Source organism: Canis lupus, chromosome 11 (assembly GCF_048164855.1).
Source record: "Canis lupus baileyi chromosome 11, mCanLup2.hap1, whole genome shotgun sequence".
Lineage (NCBI taxonomy): Eukaryota > Metazoa > Chordata > Mammalia > Carnivora > Canidae > Canis > Canis lupus.
Genome location: NC_132848.1, coordinates 24,866,097 through 24,883,896, shown reverse-complemented (window position 1 = coordinate 24,883,896; position 17,800 = coordinate 24,866,097). Strand labels below are relative to the sequence as shown.

The window sequence follows — 17,800 nt, the reverse complement described above, 5'->3', positions numbered from 1 at the left end:
GCTGGAGGCAGATGCTTAACCACTGAGCCACCCAGGTGTCCCATATCAGTTCTTTATATATTTTGGATACTAACCCTTTATCAGACCTGTTATTTGCAAATATCTTCTCTCATTCCATAGGATGCCTTTTAGTTTTGTTTCCTTCATTGTGCAGAAGCTTTTTATTTTGATGTAGTCCCAACAGTTTATTTTTGCTTTTGTTTCCTTGCCTGCAGGGACCTATCTAGAAAAAGTTGCTAAGGTTGATGTCAGAGACACTACTGCTTGTCCTCTTTTCTAGAATTTTTATGATTTCAGGTCTCACATTTAGGTCTTTAAACCACTTTGAATTTATCTTTTGTCTACAATGTAAGAAAGTGGTCCAGTTCCATTTTTTTTTTTTTTGCACACTGCTGTCCAATTTTCCAAGCACCATCTGTGGAAGACACAGTCTTTTACCCATTGGATATTCTCTCCTGTTTCCCCACTGAGGATGATGTTAGCTGTGGGTTTTTCATGTACGGCCTTTATTATGTTGAAATATGTCCCCTCTAAATCCTTGTTGAGGGATTTTATCATGAATGGATGTTGTCCTTCAACAAATGCTTTTTCTGTGTCTACTGAAGTGAATATGGTTCATACTCTCTTATTGATGTATCATGTTGATTGATTTGTGAATAGTGAATCACTCTGGTATCCTGGGAATAAATCCCACTTGATCATGGTGAATGATCTTTAAAAATGTATTGTTGGATTTGGTTTGCTAGTATTTTGATGAGGATTTTTGCATCTTCGTTCATCAGAGATATTGGCCTGTAGTTCTCTTTTTTGGTAGCGTCTGAATCTGGTTTTGGTATTAGTGTAATACTGGTCTCATAGAATGAATTTTAAAGTTTTTATTCCTCTTCTATTTTTTTTTTTGAAATAGTTTGAGAAGAACAGGCATCAGTTCTTTAAAAGTGTGGTAGAATTTGCCTGAGAAGCCCTCTGGTTCTGGACTTTTGTTTGTTGGCAGTTTTTTGATTACTGATTCAGTTTCATTGCCGGTAATGGCACATTTTCTATTTCTGTCTGTTCACATTTTCTATTTCTTCCTGCTTCAGTTTTGGTAATTTATAGGTTTCTGGGAATTTATCCATTTCTTCCAAGTTATCCAATTTGTTCGCATATAAGTTTTCATAATATTCTTATAACTGTTTGTATTCTGTGGCATGTGTTATTATTTCTCCTCTCTCATTTGTGATTCCAATTACTTGGATCCTTTCTCTTTTTTTCTTGGTAAGTCCGGCTAAAGGTTTATCAATTTTATTATCTTTTCAAAGAACCAGCTTCTGGCTTCAATGACTTATTCTATTGTGTTTTTTTAGTTTCTATTTCATTTATTTCTGCTCCAATCTTTATTATTCCCTTTCTTTTGCTGGTTTGGGTTTTGTATGTTGTCCTTATTCTAGCTCCTTTAGATGTAAAGTTAGGTTGTTTATATGAGATTTTTCTTGCTTGAGGGAGGCGTGTAGTGCTATAAACCTCCCTCTTAGAACTGCTTTGGCTGTATCTCAGAGTTTTTGAACCATTGTGTTTTCATTTTGTTTCCAGGTACTTTTTAATTTTTTCTTTTATTTTCTGGTTGACCCATTCATTGTGTAGTGGCATTTATTTATTTATTCATGAGAAACACACACACACACAGAGAAAGAGGCAGAGACACAGGCGGAGGGAGAAGCAGGCTCCACACAGGGAGCCCGATGTGGGACTCGATCCCAGGTCTCCAGGATCACGCCCTGGGCTGAAGGCGGTGCTAGACCACTGAGCAACCTGGGCTGCCCCTCAGATATTTTTCTTGTGGTTGATTTCTAGTTTCATAGTATTGTGGTCAGAAAAGGTGCGTGGTATGACTTTGATCTTTTAGAATTTGTTGAGGCTTGGGATCCCTGGGTGGCGCAGTGGTTTGGCACCTGCCTTTGGCCCACGGCGCAATCCTGGAGACCCGGGATCGAATCCCACGTCGGGCTCCTGGTGCATGGAGCCTGCTTCTCCCTCTGCCTATGTCTCTGCCTCTCTCTCTCTCTCTCTGTGACTATCATAAATAAATAAAAATTAAAAAAAAAAGAATTTGTTGAGGCTTGTTCTGTGAGCCAGTATATGATCTATTCTGTGACATCTCTTGAATTTTTAAAGAAGATTTTATTTATTTATTCATGAGAAACACAAAGAGAGAGACAGGGAGAGAGAGTGAGGCAGAGACACAGGCAGAGAGAGAAGCAGGCTCCCTGCAGGTAGCCCAAAGTTGGACTTGATCCCAGGACCCCAGAATCACAACCTGAGCCAAAGGTAGATGCTCAGGACGCCTGAGTGGCTCAGCAGTTGGGCGCCTGCCTTCGGCTCAGGTTGTGATCCCAGGATCTGGGATGGAGTCTCGCATCGGGCTCCCTGCAAGGAGCCTGCTTCTCCCTCTGCCTATGTCTCTGCCTCTCTCTCTCATGAATAAATAGATAAATCTTAAAAAAAAAAAAAAAGGTGGATGTTCAATCACTGAGCCATCCAGGTGCGCTACTCCTTGATTTTTAAATGTTGATAAATCAATCCATGAGGAGGAGGATAATAGTGATGATTACAAAAACACTGGGAGGATAAACCAAACGTGTTTGCAGGCTGAATAAGGACTGCAGGCTGCCTCCCTGAAATCTCCGCAACAGGGTGACAGTATCCATCTGGAACCTGCACAAAATGTGACATCTGGACGTGCAGCTTTCTGTACTTGCTTTGTTACTTAATCATCATAGTGACCCTTCAAGATAGGAATTACTGACCCATGTTGTAGTTAGGGGAATGAGGCTTGGAGGGTTTGAGGAACTGGTCCCAAACCATCAACTCATGAGTGGTGGTGCCAGAACTAGAGCCTAAATCTTCAACCTCCAAGCCCAGCTTCCTCTTCTGGTTTTCCGTGTTTTTGCCAACATTTATCCCAACGCTGTACCAGGCGCTTTAACTCTCACTGCACGCTATGGAGGAAGGATGTGAGGCTCTGGGAGGTCACGTGGTCAGTGTGGGACAGAGCTGGTTGGAACCAAGGTCTGACTTCTTTAGAGCTAGAGTTTTGTCTTGAGAAGGAAAAAGCCCAAACAAAAACAAGTCTGTCGAGAAGGTTCTGCCCTTAGCTAAAAGCAGAGGAGCAACAGAGAAAGCCTTTTCTCGGTTGCCATATGTGTGAGTTAGAGCCGTATGAAATTGCAATCTGTGCTTGGAGGTGGGGGTGGGGATAGTCCTACCCAGTTCTTTATATCAATCAGCGCCAAAAGAATCTGTTGTAAAAATAACAATAAACCCACCCAGACTCTGCCATTTGTCGGGAGACATTGGGTGTACCTGCCATTGTCTAGAACAAGGGTAATTATGAACAGGTAGTTCTGCATAGGTAAGAGTGCTATGACCAGAAGGGGAGCTCAGACACAATCCAGGGAGTGAAGATGGCTGGCTCTGGCCTCCACTGGCCCACCCCAATGCATTTCTTTCTGAAAGTTGGTGAGCAGGATTGGATGTTCATGACATTTTGGGTGCTCGGTGCTAGGTACTCTGCTGGATGCTCAACAGCCATGATCTCATTCAATCCTCACAAACAGGGACTATGAATTCCATTTTACAGGTGAGAAAACAGGCATAGAGGTGAAGTGACTGACCAAAGGGCACACAGCTGGTACTGGCAGGGCCAGGACCTAAGCCCAGAACTGGCAGTTCCTGAGGCCTGTCATCTGGGATCCTGGGTACTACTGCCTGTTGTCTCATGGGGATGGATATCAGCTCTGCCTTCACAAACTAATCAGTTACTGAAGTGAACTCTTGCTGTCTTCTGAAAAAGTGACAACTGGTAAAACTCCAGGCTTATGCCCTGGGGGATTAAAGGAGATAACGCTTGGACGATACTTCACTTGGTGTCTGGCACAATAACTGTCCTACAGCACAGCCTAATCAAATGCCCTGGCCACCTCTGCAGCCTCCTGCTACTCCTGCCACCCGTCCTGAGCCCAGGCCCTGGGAGCCCCCCGCAGCTCTGTGCACAGGCTGTGCTCTTGTCCCGGCCAGGGGTTCTGCAACCTCTGCAGAACCTGCTCAGTGCTACCTCCTCTCTGAAGCCCCTCAAAGAGCCACCCCACTTTCAGCCCCGCCCTCACCCGGTGCAGGGGTGGCTCTTCACAGGCCCCTCGGGGCTCCCACAGCCGGCTGCCCAGACTTCCATTTCAGCACTTATTTTGGGTGTAATTATATGTTCACAGGTCTGTTTCCCATAACAAGCCTGTCTGAGATCCAACATGCACTAAACAAAAACAGGCAGGGAAACCTAAAGCTAATATGCCACTGGGAGGAAAAGTTCCAGGGTGCCTGGGACGCTGCACTTCCCGTGCCATGCACCCACAGGCCAGCTGGCACAAGGGAAGGTCTGCCAAGCTCTTTCGTAGATGTACTGCACCAAAAGCCATACAAACAACCCGATGACCCTCTGACCCAGTAGGTCCACTTCTGGGAAGAATTGTTACAGGAAACAATTAGGAAAATAAGAAAAAATACACTTATGCCCAGAATCACTTCTGGGTTCTGACAGTAGAAACAGAATAAGCAAACAATCTAAATGACCAGCCACAAAAGGGAGGCTGAGTGACCCAGAGTAACAGTAATGCTTGTTTGTTGATTATTTGCACCTGCTAAATGCCAGTCACTTCGCTCCACCCTGTCATTTTGTCCTCGCACACAACCTGGGGAAGTAGGCAGCACAATTATCCCTGTGAGGAAGCAGGCTCAGAGGTGCTGACAGTAGTGACAGCCACTAGTAGGGGGAGCTCTGTGCCAGGCACCCCTCTCAGCAGCAGGACACTGACTCAGTACTGCTCACAAGAGGCCATGACCAAGCTGCTCGTCATAACCCCCCTTTACCAATGGGAGACTGAGACCCAGATACATTAATAACATATCCACAGCCACATTCCTGTTGAGTATGTGGTCTTATCTCCTTGGCTCTAGCTGTTGTGCCCTGTGTCACTCAGCAGCCAGCCGCAGAGGGCCTAGGGGACAGGCACATCTGCTTTGAGACTCTGTGCTCTGTGCCATGAGACGGACCTCCTGCTGCAGACTGCAAACCAGCTCTGTTATGAATTATGACCCTCCAAAGATGCTGAAGTCCTAAAGATCAGTCTCTCTGAACTTAATAGCCTCTGTTGGGGATGGGGTCTTTGCAGAGGAGGTCAGATAAAATCTGACCATGTCCTTAGAGAAGGGGGAGATTTGGACATAGGGATAGATGTGCACAGAGCAAAGGCAATGCAAAAGCATAAGGAGAGCATGATCTACAAGCATAGACTGCCTGAAGCTACCAGAAGCCAGGCAAGAGGCCTGGCGCAGATTCTCCCTGGAAGCCCTCCGAAGGAACCAACTCTGCTGACAGCCTGACTTCAGACATCTGGCCTCCAGCCTGTGAGAGAACAAATTTCTGTTGTTTAGGCCACTCAGTTTGTCACATCTTTATAGCAGCTCCAGCTCATTAGTTACTTATCACATTATGAGACAGCTGGCAAAATGGTGATAACAGGGGATGGGGGGGTGTCACTGGAGGTCATGTGATGGGAAAGGGACCACTGATTGCCATTACAGGGAATGACACTGGGCTGCAGGGAGGGCTGCCTCGAGGAGACACACCAGCATGACAATGCTGCCTTCCAATTTCTCTCCCTCTTCTCCTGCATTTTCCCAATTTGACCCAGCAAGCTTGCATTACTCTTCTAAATTTCATCCAACTGGCTTAAATCTACGTATTTGCACCATGAGAATCTGGAGGTACGGTGGGGGCAGGGATCCCTGTGATGGGCTGCACTGTGTTCCCCAGATCCGTATGTTGAAGCCCTAACCCCTAGGACCTCAGAACGTGATTATCTGGAGACAGGATAGGGTCTTTAAAGTGGTGACTGGGTTACAAATAGGTTGTCAGGATGGGCCCCACTCTAGTAAGACTGGTGTCCTTATAAGAAGAGATTAGGATGCATACAGAGGCAGAGAGAAAGAGCAAGAAACCAGTTGCATGTACGCAGAGAGAGAGGACCACGTGAACACACAGCAAGAAGGTGGCCATCTGCAAGCCAAGGAGAGAGGCCTCAAAAAAAAAACAAATTTATCAACATCCTGACCTCTACTTCTAGACCCCAGAACCCCCAGAACCAGAAGAAAAGAAGTTCCTGTTGTTTAAGCCGACCAGACCCGTGCTATTTTGTTCTGGCGGCCCCAGGAAAGGAATACAAGGAACCAGAGGAGGGCGAGCCTCCCCCCAGCCCCCAGCCCCCAGCACTGTAGGCTGGGGCTGAGGAACAGGCAGGGCATGCCTTAGTGGGCAGGGTGTGGCGCCGCCGTGTCACTCACCCAGGCAGTTGTGTCCATCGTGGGCCAACATGAAGCCGTCAAAACAGGTACACCGGTAGTTCCCTGGGATGTTGATGCACTCATGCACACAGCCCCCGTTGTAGTAGTCGTTCTCACATTCGTCGATGTCTGCAAAACAAGGGCCAGGAGAGGGGTCAGAGGAAGGGCCTCGGAGTCCCCCCCACCCCCACCCCACTGAAGCCACCAGGGCATGACTGGTTCTGGGATGACTCAATAGGTATTCTCGAAAGTCCTCGCTGGGGGCTGGGGACCCAAAGACCACAGAGATGAAGATCCTGGCCCTGCAATAAAGACCGGCCGCTTCCTTACAGGGCAGTGCAGGGTGCATTCCCACGGTGAAGCAGGCAAAATTCACACCCAGCTCTCCCTCCTTCAAGAGCCTCTCGACAATAGCAGCACGCGGGGACCCCCCCCCCCCCCCCGGCCCTGCACTGGCTCTCTTCAGCCTCCCAGAGATGGAGAGCTCATTGCTTGTGAAGTGGGGAGTACTGAATAACATGAATTGTGGGGCAGCCCCGGTGGCTCAGTGGTTTAGTGCTGCCTTTGGCCCAGGGCCTGATCCTGGAGACCCGGGATGGAGTCCCACGTCCGGCCCCCTGCAGGGAGCCTGCTTCTCCCTCTGCCTGTATCTCTCTCTCTGTGTCTTTCATGATTAAATAAATTAAATCTTAAAAAAAATAATAAAGTGAATTCTGCACACCACCCCAAAAAAAAAAAGTAACCTCTGCAATGAGTGCCAAGTCCATAAACTCCACGCAGTTTCCTTCCACAGCAGCGCCCAAAGCCTGAATTTCTACTGCTTCAGATTCCTCGTTATAACAAAGGCCTCTGTCTCATAAACAATGACCAACAGCCTTTGTAAAGGTCACCCTTTCTGCTGTTCTAAGTTTTTTTTTTTTTCCAACATTCCCCATCGGGGGTCGGAGGGCTATGGGTTCTGGAGTGCCCGAGAGATTTGAGAGCCCTCGGAGCGTCCCCGGAAGGCGCCTAGTTAACACCCAGCGAGCAGCTTGTCCACGCAGGTCCCACGGGCCGCGCCGTCCGTCATTCCCTCTTCACGCCCCACGGGAACTCCGGGAGCTGCGCACCGTCATCCTTCTGCCGAAGGAAGCGGGGAACCGGGGGCGCGCCAGGCCCCAGCCCACGGTCCCGCACCGGCGGACGGCGGACGTGGAGCGAGCGGGCTTCGAACCAGCCGGCCCGCCTTGGGGGCTCCGGGGGCTCCAGGGCCGCCGCCATGTCCGGGAGCAGCGAGCAGCAGGCGCCAGGGCCCGGCGGGACCCACCAGCATCGCCTGGAGGGTTCGGTAACCTCCTCCTCGCACTTGCTCCCTCCATCCGCACCGGCTCCAACCTCCACGGACAACCCAGGGACGCGGGAAGGGGCAGCAACCGGAAGTGCTCCACAGCGGAACCGGAAGTACTCTACTCAGGGGGAACAGGAAGTGTCTGCGCTAAGCACAACCGGAAGTGCCTCGCAGGATGAATGGCTCCCTCCCTTCCCGCGTGTAGAAGGCTGGGCCGGGCGAGGCGAGGGGACTGAGGGCCAGCCTGGCGACTCCCCGACAGGCGCGAGGGGCTGGCCCACAGAGCGACACCCAGCTCCGCGCACTCTCCATGCTGGTGCGCAGGGGACGAAGGCCACGGGGCCAGTTAGAGTTCGCAGGTGGGCATGCCCATCGGAAGACTCGCTCGCTCGGGAGGTAGTGAGCTCCCTAACTCCGGAGGTGACCAAGCGCTGCCTGGACATCTGCCCGCCAGGGACACTTGCAGCAGCAGAGGGGATAACTGCGGTGGAAATAGCAGCACGGAGATGCCGGAAAACAGAGCCCGGGCGGCGCCGTCCACTGCGTGTGCCCACCCATCCAGCCGAGGCCCGAATCGCCAAAGGTGCGAGACACAGAAGCTTCCACCTAACCTGCCTGCCGTGGCCACCAGCCTCAGTCGGGACGCCGGCTCGGTCCCGCCGAGTCACTTCAATTGTCTTTAATCATGATACTTCATACACTTAGACGTTGAAGGAGGATATACGATTTTACGTTTGGAGGGGCACAGCGGTTTCTAAAGACTGGGATATTGATTACTTCTCATTCTCTGCAGCCCTGACCTTTTTGCGGAAGCCCCAGGGAACTCAATCTGACCACCTTTCTCCCGGAATCTCCCAGACACTCCAGAGGCAACATGGCCCTACTTTCATCCGTTAGCCTGCCCTTCCCTAGGGTTCCTCGCCCCTGTGAATATTGTTATCCTGATCCCTCCCGAAAGACATTGAATCCGCTACCAAAGCATGGTTTTTTCTACGCGCTTAACACGGTGACAGCCTGCCCATTGGTCCCCCGTTCCACCAGCTACTCAGCGTGGGCCTAATCTCTCATCTGATCTGAGTCAGCAGCCCCCAGACCGTTCCCTTCCTCCATTCCTTCGTTCCTTCGTATGAACAGGTGGATCAGGAGAAGATGGCCTGGACCCCAGTACTGGGGGTGGAGCCTGGTCAGTCTAACCCAAACAGCATATGTAGCAGCAGCTCTTGTTTCTGGGGCCGGCATATAACTTAGGCTGGATCAGTGAGATTGAGGGGACATACTTTTACTCCATGCTTGGGTAAAAGAATTCTCTCTCTCTCTCTCTATCTCTCTCTCTCAACTTGTATCTTAGAAGGAATTATGCAAATACAGGAACACCAGCTCATTTAATTTTCACAGCAACCCTCTGGAGTGGGCATTTTAACTTCATTTTATGGTTGAGCAAACTAAAGTGCAGAGAGGAGAGGTAATTGCTCAATGTCACATAGTAAACGGCAGGGCAAGGATCAGAACAGAGGTTTTTTAGTCTGAAAAACCTGTGTCCTTTCTAATAAGTTAGAATGCCCATGACATGCCAGGCATTGGCAAATTACTCCATACACATTATTACACCCTTGGCACGTCTACACTGTGGCTGAGAAAGTATTATCTAATCATCCAAACACTCATTTATCCATTCATCCTTCCATTTGTCTGTTCATGCTAAAATCTATTCATCTAAATATCCAGTCAGCTAATCATCCTTCTCGTCATCCAATCACCTATTATTCACCCTTTCATTTATCCAGCCAAATATCTACCCATGTATCCAAATATGCATATATCCATCTAAATATTCAGCTAGGCCCCCGTCCTTTTATTCATTTAAACATTGAAACATCCATCCATCCATCCTATATCCATTCACTCATCCACCATCCACATGTCTACCCACTACTGATACACTCACTCATCTATACACACACACACTCCACACACCTGTACCCACTCATCCATCTATCCAGCCATTCACTCATCCATCCATTTATATATATATTCATCCACCCATCAACTTCTTCAAATATTATCCCTCTAAACAGCTTATAAAATACATACAATAAGATTTTTAAAAAGATGTTAGGAAGAAGAAAAAGAAATGAGGGTTGAAGGATAAGAGAAAGCTGGTGAAAGTATACAAATAAATTTGGTAATTCCAGTACGATTTCAAAAAAGCCAGCCACAAATATGGCTCCTAGATTTCCAGAAACCAAAGCAAAGAAGGAAACACAGAGTCACCACATCCATAAAATGCAATTAAACCAGCTCTTTCAATGGTGGTAAGGTCTAATAAAAATGTCTCTTCCCTGGTTAGGATAATCACATGCCCCGATTTGCTTGACATAGTTCCAGTTTATGCTGTTGTCTGGGTGTAATTATTGACAACACACTTTTCACTCTCAAAATAATAAACTACTTGGTCACCATACCCATAGGGCATTATAAAGAGATTGCTGAATAACCAATAAAATAACTCTAGCCTTTTCCTTCCCATGATACCCTATAGTGTTGGCTACAGTAGATGCCAGAAGGCAGAAGCGTGCAGGAATGTTCACTGTTCCTACCTCTTCCCTTACTTATCTCCAAGGGATTCCCCCAAATCGAAGCATCTCTTAGAACCATCAGTTTCCCCTCCAATCCCCAGGCCCAAAGTGCTATCACATGCTTCCCTGAGGCCAGCCTGCAGCATCTGTTCACAGCTAAGCCCCCTCCCCTGATTTCTGTGTGTGTGTTGAGTTTTTGTTGTTGTTTTTTAATCATGTGAGCTTCCTGCTTTAATAACAAGAGAAATAAATGCACAAACAAATCAACTAAAAAAAAAATGTCAGCCAAAGCAAGTGGATTTGTTTCTGGAAAAAAAAAAAAATCCATGAACCGCCACTCCTGGAGGAGTCCCCACAGGCCATCAAGACGTCTGGCAGGCTCGGGCCACTTTTTAAGGACTGTTAAGGCTAGAGAGAGAATGAGGAGCAGGCGAATGGGGTAGGGAGAGGGTGGTGATGGAATGGAGGGGGACAGAGCCAAGCTCTCTGGATGTTTATTCTTAAAGGACTATTGTGGGTTGAACTGTGTCATTCCCAAAGATGTATTGGTGCCCTGACCCCCAGTATCTGTGAATGTGACCTGATTTGGAAATAGGATCTTTGCAGATGTAAGCAAATTAAGATGAGGTCATCCTGGATTAGGATGGGCCATAATCTAACGGCTGGTGTCCATATAAGAAGAGGGAAATTTGGATACACACAAAGAGGATATTAGGACAGAGAGGAGAACACCGTGGAGAAACACACAGAGACACAGAAGGAAGATGGCCATGTGATGACCAATGCAAAGATTGGAGGAAGGGAGCTGCATAAGAGCCAGGGGGTAGTGCTACCCCCATTTTACTGATGTGGAGACTGAGGCACAGTGTGGCTGAGCACCCAGTTTCCCAGCCCCTAGCCTGTGCCTGTGTTCCAAGGCAGATTCCATATCTTGTTGGAGCCATATCCTTTGGGTGCATGAGATGAACAACTTGTTACAAATGCTTCACGTTCCAAAAAGTTATTAAGGAGAAGTGTGGGAAGGAGATGTCACGTGCCTCATTTTTATTTCTAAGGTGTATACCTACCCCAGAGGCTGAGGGATGGTTACAGGGAAGGTTTGTAGGAGGGGAAACCATGGGGAGAACAAAAGACCTGATCGGAGTGCTGGGGATAAGTCCGATAGCTCACCCTAGTCCTTCCTGCTCCTTCTACAGCTAGGATTTTTTTTTTTTTTTTTTAGTTTTTGGTTATGAAAACTCAGTTCTCAACAGAAAACAGTTTCCAACATCTCACAGAACAGAGCAAAGCAGCACAGGAGCTGCTTATTATGGGATTTTAAAAAGCACACACTGTTTCATTTTTCCTATATTAAAGGCAGCCATGCACACGCGATCCCACAGCTATGGTTCTGTGCCAACAGGAGTGGTTTGGAACTCGAATGGGATGAGTTTAGTTTTATTTTATTTTTTTCAATTAATTCAAAATTGATTCTCGTTGCACCATAAAATATATATTTATTCTGCAATGCTTAGGTTCTAAAAGATTGCATTGCAATGTGTTGGGGCTCCTTCTCATTTTATTTTCATGTTTTTTCAGGGCATTTTCCTGAAAATCACAATGGACTGGAAAGGTTCTCAAAATGAGGGTTTTTAAAGTCCCCCCCCCCACCCCGCTCCGCTTTCAGAGATCATTACTGAAAAACGCCTTCTTGTTTCCCCTTGAAATTGGCATTTTTCTTGACATTCCTTGCAGACCGTGGAGACCAAACGCTCTAACAAAGACCCCTCCCCTGGCTGGGCACTAGCACGTCTTTTCCTTTGTCTGGGGGCTTTAGGAAAAACTGTGCACTCCTCAGATCAGGCAACCATTCTGGGAGAGATGTATGGCTTAGGAAGTTGGGTCCTTATTGGTGAATAAATCTTAATCCGGTTTCTTGGCTAATTACGCTCGAGGGAAGGTAGTTTTGCAGGGCCGCCTAGCAGGAAGGATTAAGCCTCCTGTCTCCGGTGGCACAGGGTTAAGCTCCGGGTTTGTAATGATTGAGTAATGAGACCCGGCTCTCTGTGGACCCCTGGCATCCATTGATCAGGTTTCCCTTCTGAGGAGACAATGCTAGAAGTAGGCCCAGCAGTTAATTATGGGAAAGGTCAAAGGTCACACAAAACCAACACAAATCTATATACTTTTTCATTCCTAACTGCACACAATGACCGTGGCTCAGCCAGAGGGTGGGAAGGCCCTCCCCACTGCCCAGCTCGTGATCCAAAGTGACCATGGGGTTCGAGCTGCTTGCTGACCTCCCCCAGCAGCTGCCGCAGGGTCAGGACACCACACTTTCGCTCATGCTGTTCCCTAGCCTGGGGCTCCTTCATCTTTACAGACACCTATCTATGTCTGCAGGCTGAGCCCCAGCATCATCTCCCACCTGAAACCTCTGCTGATCCCCTGGCAGACATGACTCCTCCTCCTCCAGCGGACCCCAGAGCCCCAGGAATGGACAGCAACCATCACTCATGTTTGCTATGTGTCTGTCCTTTGGAGCTGTGCGTCCCATGGGACAAGGGCTACATTCTGTTCAGTGTAAGCTTCGGAAGTGGCAGAGTTGTGCTCCGCAAAAGCTCGGTGACAAACAGCAAACAGATGCATAATCATCATAGGCACAGCCTCCATCGACTGACCCCCGACAACGTGTAGGTGGTATGCAGGCCCCTCACATATGTGAAGTACGTACCAACATCTTTATTTTGTGGCAGGGGAGCTAAGACTCAGAGAAGTTATCTCCCCTGCCCGAGATCACACAGCTAATACAAGTGGAACCAGAAAGGGAGCCAGGTCACCTGGCTTCAAAGTTAATGCTGTCTTTGTCACAAAGGACCACATATTGTAAGATTCCATTTGTACGAAGTCTCTAGAAAAGCCAAATCTATTGAGACAAAAAGAGATTAGTGGCTTTCTGGGGCTAGAGGCCTGGGCAGTGACGGCTAAGGGGTATAGATTTCTTTTGGGAGGTAATAAAAAAGTTCTAAAATTGACTATGGTGATGAGCACTCAGTTCTGTAAATATACTAAAAATCACTGAAAGGTACTTTGGATGAATGAATTGCATGGTATGTGAATTGTGTCTCAATAAAGTTGTACAATATTTTTCTCTTTTTTAGGGAGAGAGAGAGGGAGCATGTGCAAGCAGGACATGGAAGAGGGAGAGAGAGAGGGAGGGAATATTAAGCAGGGTCCATGCTCAGCACGGAGCCCAACACAGGGCTCGATCCCACGATCCTGAGATCATGACCTGAACTGAAACCAAGAGTCGGATGCTTAGCCGACTGAGCCACCCAGGAGCCCTAGTTGTTTACAATCTTTAAAAAGTTAATGCTGTCACCGCTCTCATCTGTTGCCCTGGCTGGGTCACTGTGACTCTGCCTGGACACAGGGAAACCACAAGGATGCTCATTCTGAATTGACCTCAAATGCCACCTGCCCAGTGTGTGCTCACAGTGAGCGTGTGGCTCACAAGATCCAGGTGGAACTTTCCTACCAAACCAAAGGACAAAGACCAGTTGATTATTCCCTTTCTCCCTCAAAAACACCTGGAACCTTTTTGCTGGAGGCTGTTTCCCAAGCTCTGACATCAAGCCTGACGACATCAAAGCAACCTTGTCAAGGGAAAGCTGATCTGTGAGAATGTTCTAGATGGAAGGGAGGAGGTGCCCCAGGCTGCCAGCTCAGAGTTGAGACACCCCCCCACACACACTGCCAATTAATTACAGGCACATTCATTCTTCTATCCTCTTAGCAAAAGGCAGCGGAGAAGCCCCCAAACCACCAAACTGCAAGCTCTGGGGGGCTGCTGCCCAGGCCCAACCACCTCTGAACTCAACAGGAGGGCAATCAGAGGCATGCAGCTGCCAGAGAGCCTGAGCTGCCCCACAGAATGGGTAAGCTGGCACCCCGAGAGCTCCTCTGAAGCTCCCACTGGGTTTTATAAGGGGTAACCAAGCCCAGACAGGGGAACTGAGGTGCTAATCTTATCAGCAAGTCTCGAGCTGACAGTAGCTTGAACCCAAGACCTCAGGGAGGCCCCGTGGGCTCAGGCAGTGGGCAGGCCTGAGCGGGCCGGATGCAGTCAGCTTCCTTCTTTCTCCCCAAACCCCCAGCGCAGTTTCTGTCCAACATAAACAGCAACGGCCGTGGCAACTCCCCCCAGACACCATCTCAGTTGCAAGTGGCTTACTCCTAACCAAAGCCCAAGCAGGAAGGCTTAACAACTTCCCCTGTCACAGAAAAAGAAACCAATGCTCAGAGAGCTCAGAGCTCCCACAGCTAGTAGGTGGCAAAGCCAATATTGGAATGCAGGCAGGCTCGTTCCAGGCTCTGCCCTCCTAAGCTTGACACAGTCCCAACCTTGACACAGTCCTCTGGAGAATTTCCCAGTCTCAGTGACCCAAGAAGTCAAGGCCCACAGTCCATGCTGAGCATCAAGCTGCCCCCCTGCCCTCTTTGCTCCTAGACCAACGCTTTCCCCAGGCTGGCTCCTCACCCTCAGCCCAGACCCCAGCCACAAGGAGTACCAGCCCGATGGACAACAAGGACCCAGACACAGATCGACTCAGCTCATATAGGAGCACCTCCCCTGCCAACACACCAGCCAGGCCCAGGCCCATCTACGGAGCTGCCAGTGGGAAGAGACAGGTGACCAACAGTCCAACCTGAACCCATCTGCCACCCCCCAGAGACTAATCCAGCATTAGGCGCCACCATGGCAAGGAGCATGATGAAAAAAGCTGTCCACCACGAGGGGCCAAAGGGATCTGGGATCTCCTAGCTCTAGGCGTCAACTTTGCAATCATCCACTAGGGCCCAATGGGTTCTCGGACCTGCTCCAGGTCACGTGGGGCTGGCACCTAGTTCTCCTCGGACCCATGCCTAGCTCTACTCTCCCTGGCACAAGGGGCAGGAGGCCCAGACAGGAGGAAGGTGGCTCCCAGAGCAAGGAGTACATCCTGGAGCTCTGAGAGGGAGGAGGGAGTGATCAGTCCCAGAGCTGTTATTAACCAGGCCAGAGTCCAAGCTGGCCGCCTGGGGTCTTAAAACTCTCTCCTCCCAGGACTGCAGCCCTGGCCCATCTGGAGGACCTCCTTAGAGCCGAGGCCCCGTGACCTTGCCCGCACACACAAGCCCTCTGGCCCTCTTTGTCTCAAGGCCTTGGGGGAAGGCCGCCATCCCTTTCAGTAGCATCCAAAGGCCAACAGGCCCGCAGTTTATTTTCTTAGAAATAATGGTTTTTTCTGGTTAGCATTCCTTAGATGGAAAAACAAATACAGCCACTGTAATAAGAAGCGGCCAAGAGGAGGAGAGAGAGCCCAGAGGAAGGGGCAGAGAGGGGCCTGTGCCCCAGGGGAGGGGGTAGGGGGCTGAGGGCAGTGGGGGCAGGGGAGAGACCCTCTAACCCTAGGAGAAATGAGGATTTAAAGATTTTATTTATTTATTCATGAGACACACACACAGAAACAGGCAGAGGGAGAAGCAGGCTCCCTGTGGGGAGCCCAATGCAGGACTCGATCCCAGGACCCTGGGATCATGCCCTGAACCAAAAGCAGATGCTCAACCACTGAACCACCCAGGCATCCCAGAAATGGGGTTTAGAGGAAACAGAAAGTATGACATGCAGGCTCTGGAATACCTTCAGCGCACTTTCCTCCTTGGTGGTTGGCAAGCAGGTGCCATTGCTCTGACTGCCTGGATAAGGAACCAGGCCTCTGGAAGGTTAGGTCACTTACTGGGCTCACTGAGTCAACTGAGGCCCCAGAAGACCTCAGCATTCACACTACAGATGCCTTCATGGGCCATCAGAGCTGGAAGGAAGGTCTGCCTCCCTAACCTAGCCTGGAAAACGCCTCTCTGGGGAGCCTCTCTGGTTTCTTCCCTCCCAAGGCAGAGAGCCGTACTCTTTCTTCTTTACCCTCAGTCTGGTTCTGGGTTTCCATCATTGCCCTTCCCACTTGTGTTATGTTCACATCTCTCTCGGTCCGACTCTCCCACTGACCAGTGAGGTTGGGAAAACATGTCTCTGCCTCAGCTCCAAGCCTGGCACAGAGTAGGTGCTCAGCAAACATTCTCAATACCAAACTGAATCTAGCCTAGCGGATGCATTTTACAGATGGGTAAACTAAGGCTCAGGGAGGCGGCCTTGCCTCCAATGCTTAAACGCCAGCATTATGACATTTCCATTTTTCTTTCTAAAAACGGACATGGGCTCTGCAGAGGCCCAAACTCTGCAGCAGAGCGGGGACTAGTTGCAAGCAATGCCATCTAATTGCTAGCTGACAGCAACTTGGAATTTTAAGTCACATCTGACTTCTTCCTGCCTGCTGGTCTGCTGGACTAGAGCGCTTTCATCTTCAGTGGGGCACACGTTAGCATGCATAATTGCACGTTTTAAGACTTGAAGAAGAATTTCCCTCCACCGTCCCCCCCCCCAGCCCACCTCCTACTGCCTTTCCTGGCCTCCCAAAAAGCAGAATTTTATCTGGAGTTTCAATAAGCCGTGCAATAATGATGAGGAAAATGATTTAATAAGGTCATAGATAGTATTCTCTAAGAAGGCCTATTGGTTTTAAGATTTTTTCTTCTGACGTTAAACTAAACAGATTGCGGGGTGTGTTATTAGGAGTTTTGTTAAAATGCCTAATCGCATGCCCTGTAATCTACCTGACTTCAGTGACTGACAAGTAGACGCTGGGGATATAAAATTCAGGAAGTGGCTATTTACATTCATCACATACATGCTAATTTTGTGATCTCTGATGCCCATAGGTTGTCATTTTTTCCTCTTCTCACACAAAAAAGGGGAAAATAATAATGTATTTGATATTCTGTGGCCAAAACAAAAAAGTTATTTCCCCCAAGAGTTTTAATTATAGCATTCTGGAAAAGGCCCGAGTTGGAACTTGCAAGTGGAATAAACGACTTGAATAAATAGTCTAAAAAATTAAGTACACATAGAAGGGGTGATGTGCACTGCTGGTTCAGACTAAACAGTGATTATCAAGAGGGTCTTAGTTATTTAAACAAGCCATTTGAGGGCGGTTTGCTCCTCGTTTGGGGCCTGGTCCTGATTATAAACGAGAGCTTTTAATTAAGATTAGTAAGACCCAATTCAAGCTATAATTTGGTCCTTTTCCTTAGTAAATGTCTATGAAAACAAAGCAATTAAGGTTAAATGAGTTGAAGCATTTAAAAGGGATGAAATGCCCCCTCCTTGCCCTTGACCTGCCCCCTTAGCAGAAGGAGCATAAACAGGCCCAACTAATTCAGACCAGGAGGCCAGCACAGGGGTCTGGTGAGCTGGGGGATGCATAGGCTTAGCCTAATGAAAAGAGGCAGGGGCAACAGAATGCGCAAAGGTCCTGGGGTAGGAGAGAGCTGGCAAGTTTGAGGAACCCAAAAATGAGTGATGCTATGGTGTGGTCAGGGAGGGAAGGGTTGAGTGAGAATGAGCAGTTCAATATGATTAGCTGAGTGCCTTGGGCTCAGCCCAAGG

At 48.6% G+C, this 17,800-nt stretch overlaps 1 protein-coding gene across 4 annotated transcripts in view; it reads right to left on the bottom strand.

The window, feature by feature from the left end:
* The window catches only part of SCUBE1 (signal peptide, CUB domain and EGF like domain containing 1), a 140,237-nt gene that overhangs the window by 112,004 nt on the left and 10,433 nt on the right, over positions 1 to 17,800 (bottom strand). For 2 of the 4 annotated variants that reach the window (XM_072843623.1, XM_072843624.1), the window contains exon 3: positions 6,376 to 6,504. In XM_072843623.1, coding sequence (XP_072699724.1) covers positions 6,376 to 6,504 — 129 coding nt within the window. Of the gene's footprint in view, positions 1 to 6,375; positions 6,505 to 7,118; positions 7,439 to 7,681; positions 7,799 to 17,800 lie in introns of those variants that run through there. The other 2 variants (XM_072843625.1, XM_072843626.1) reach the window with 2 other exon arrangements.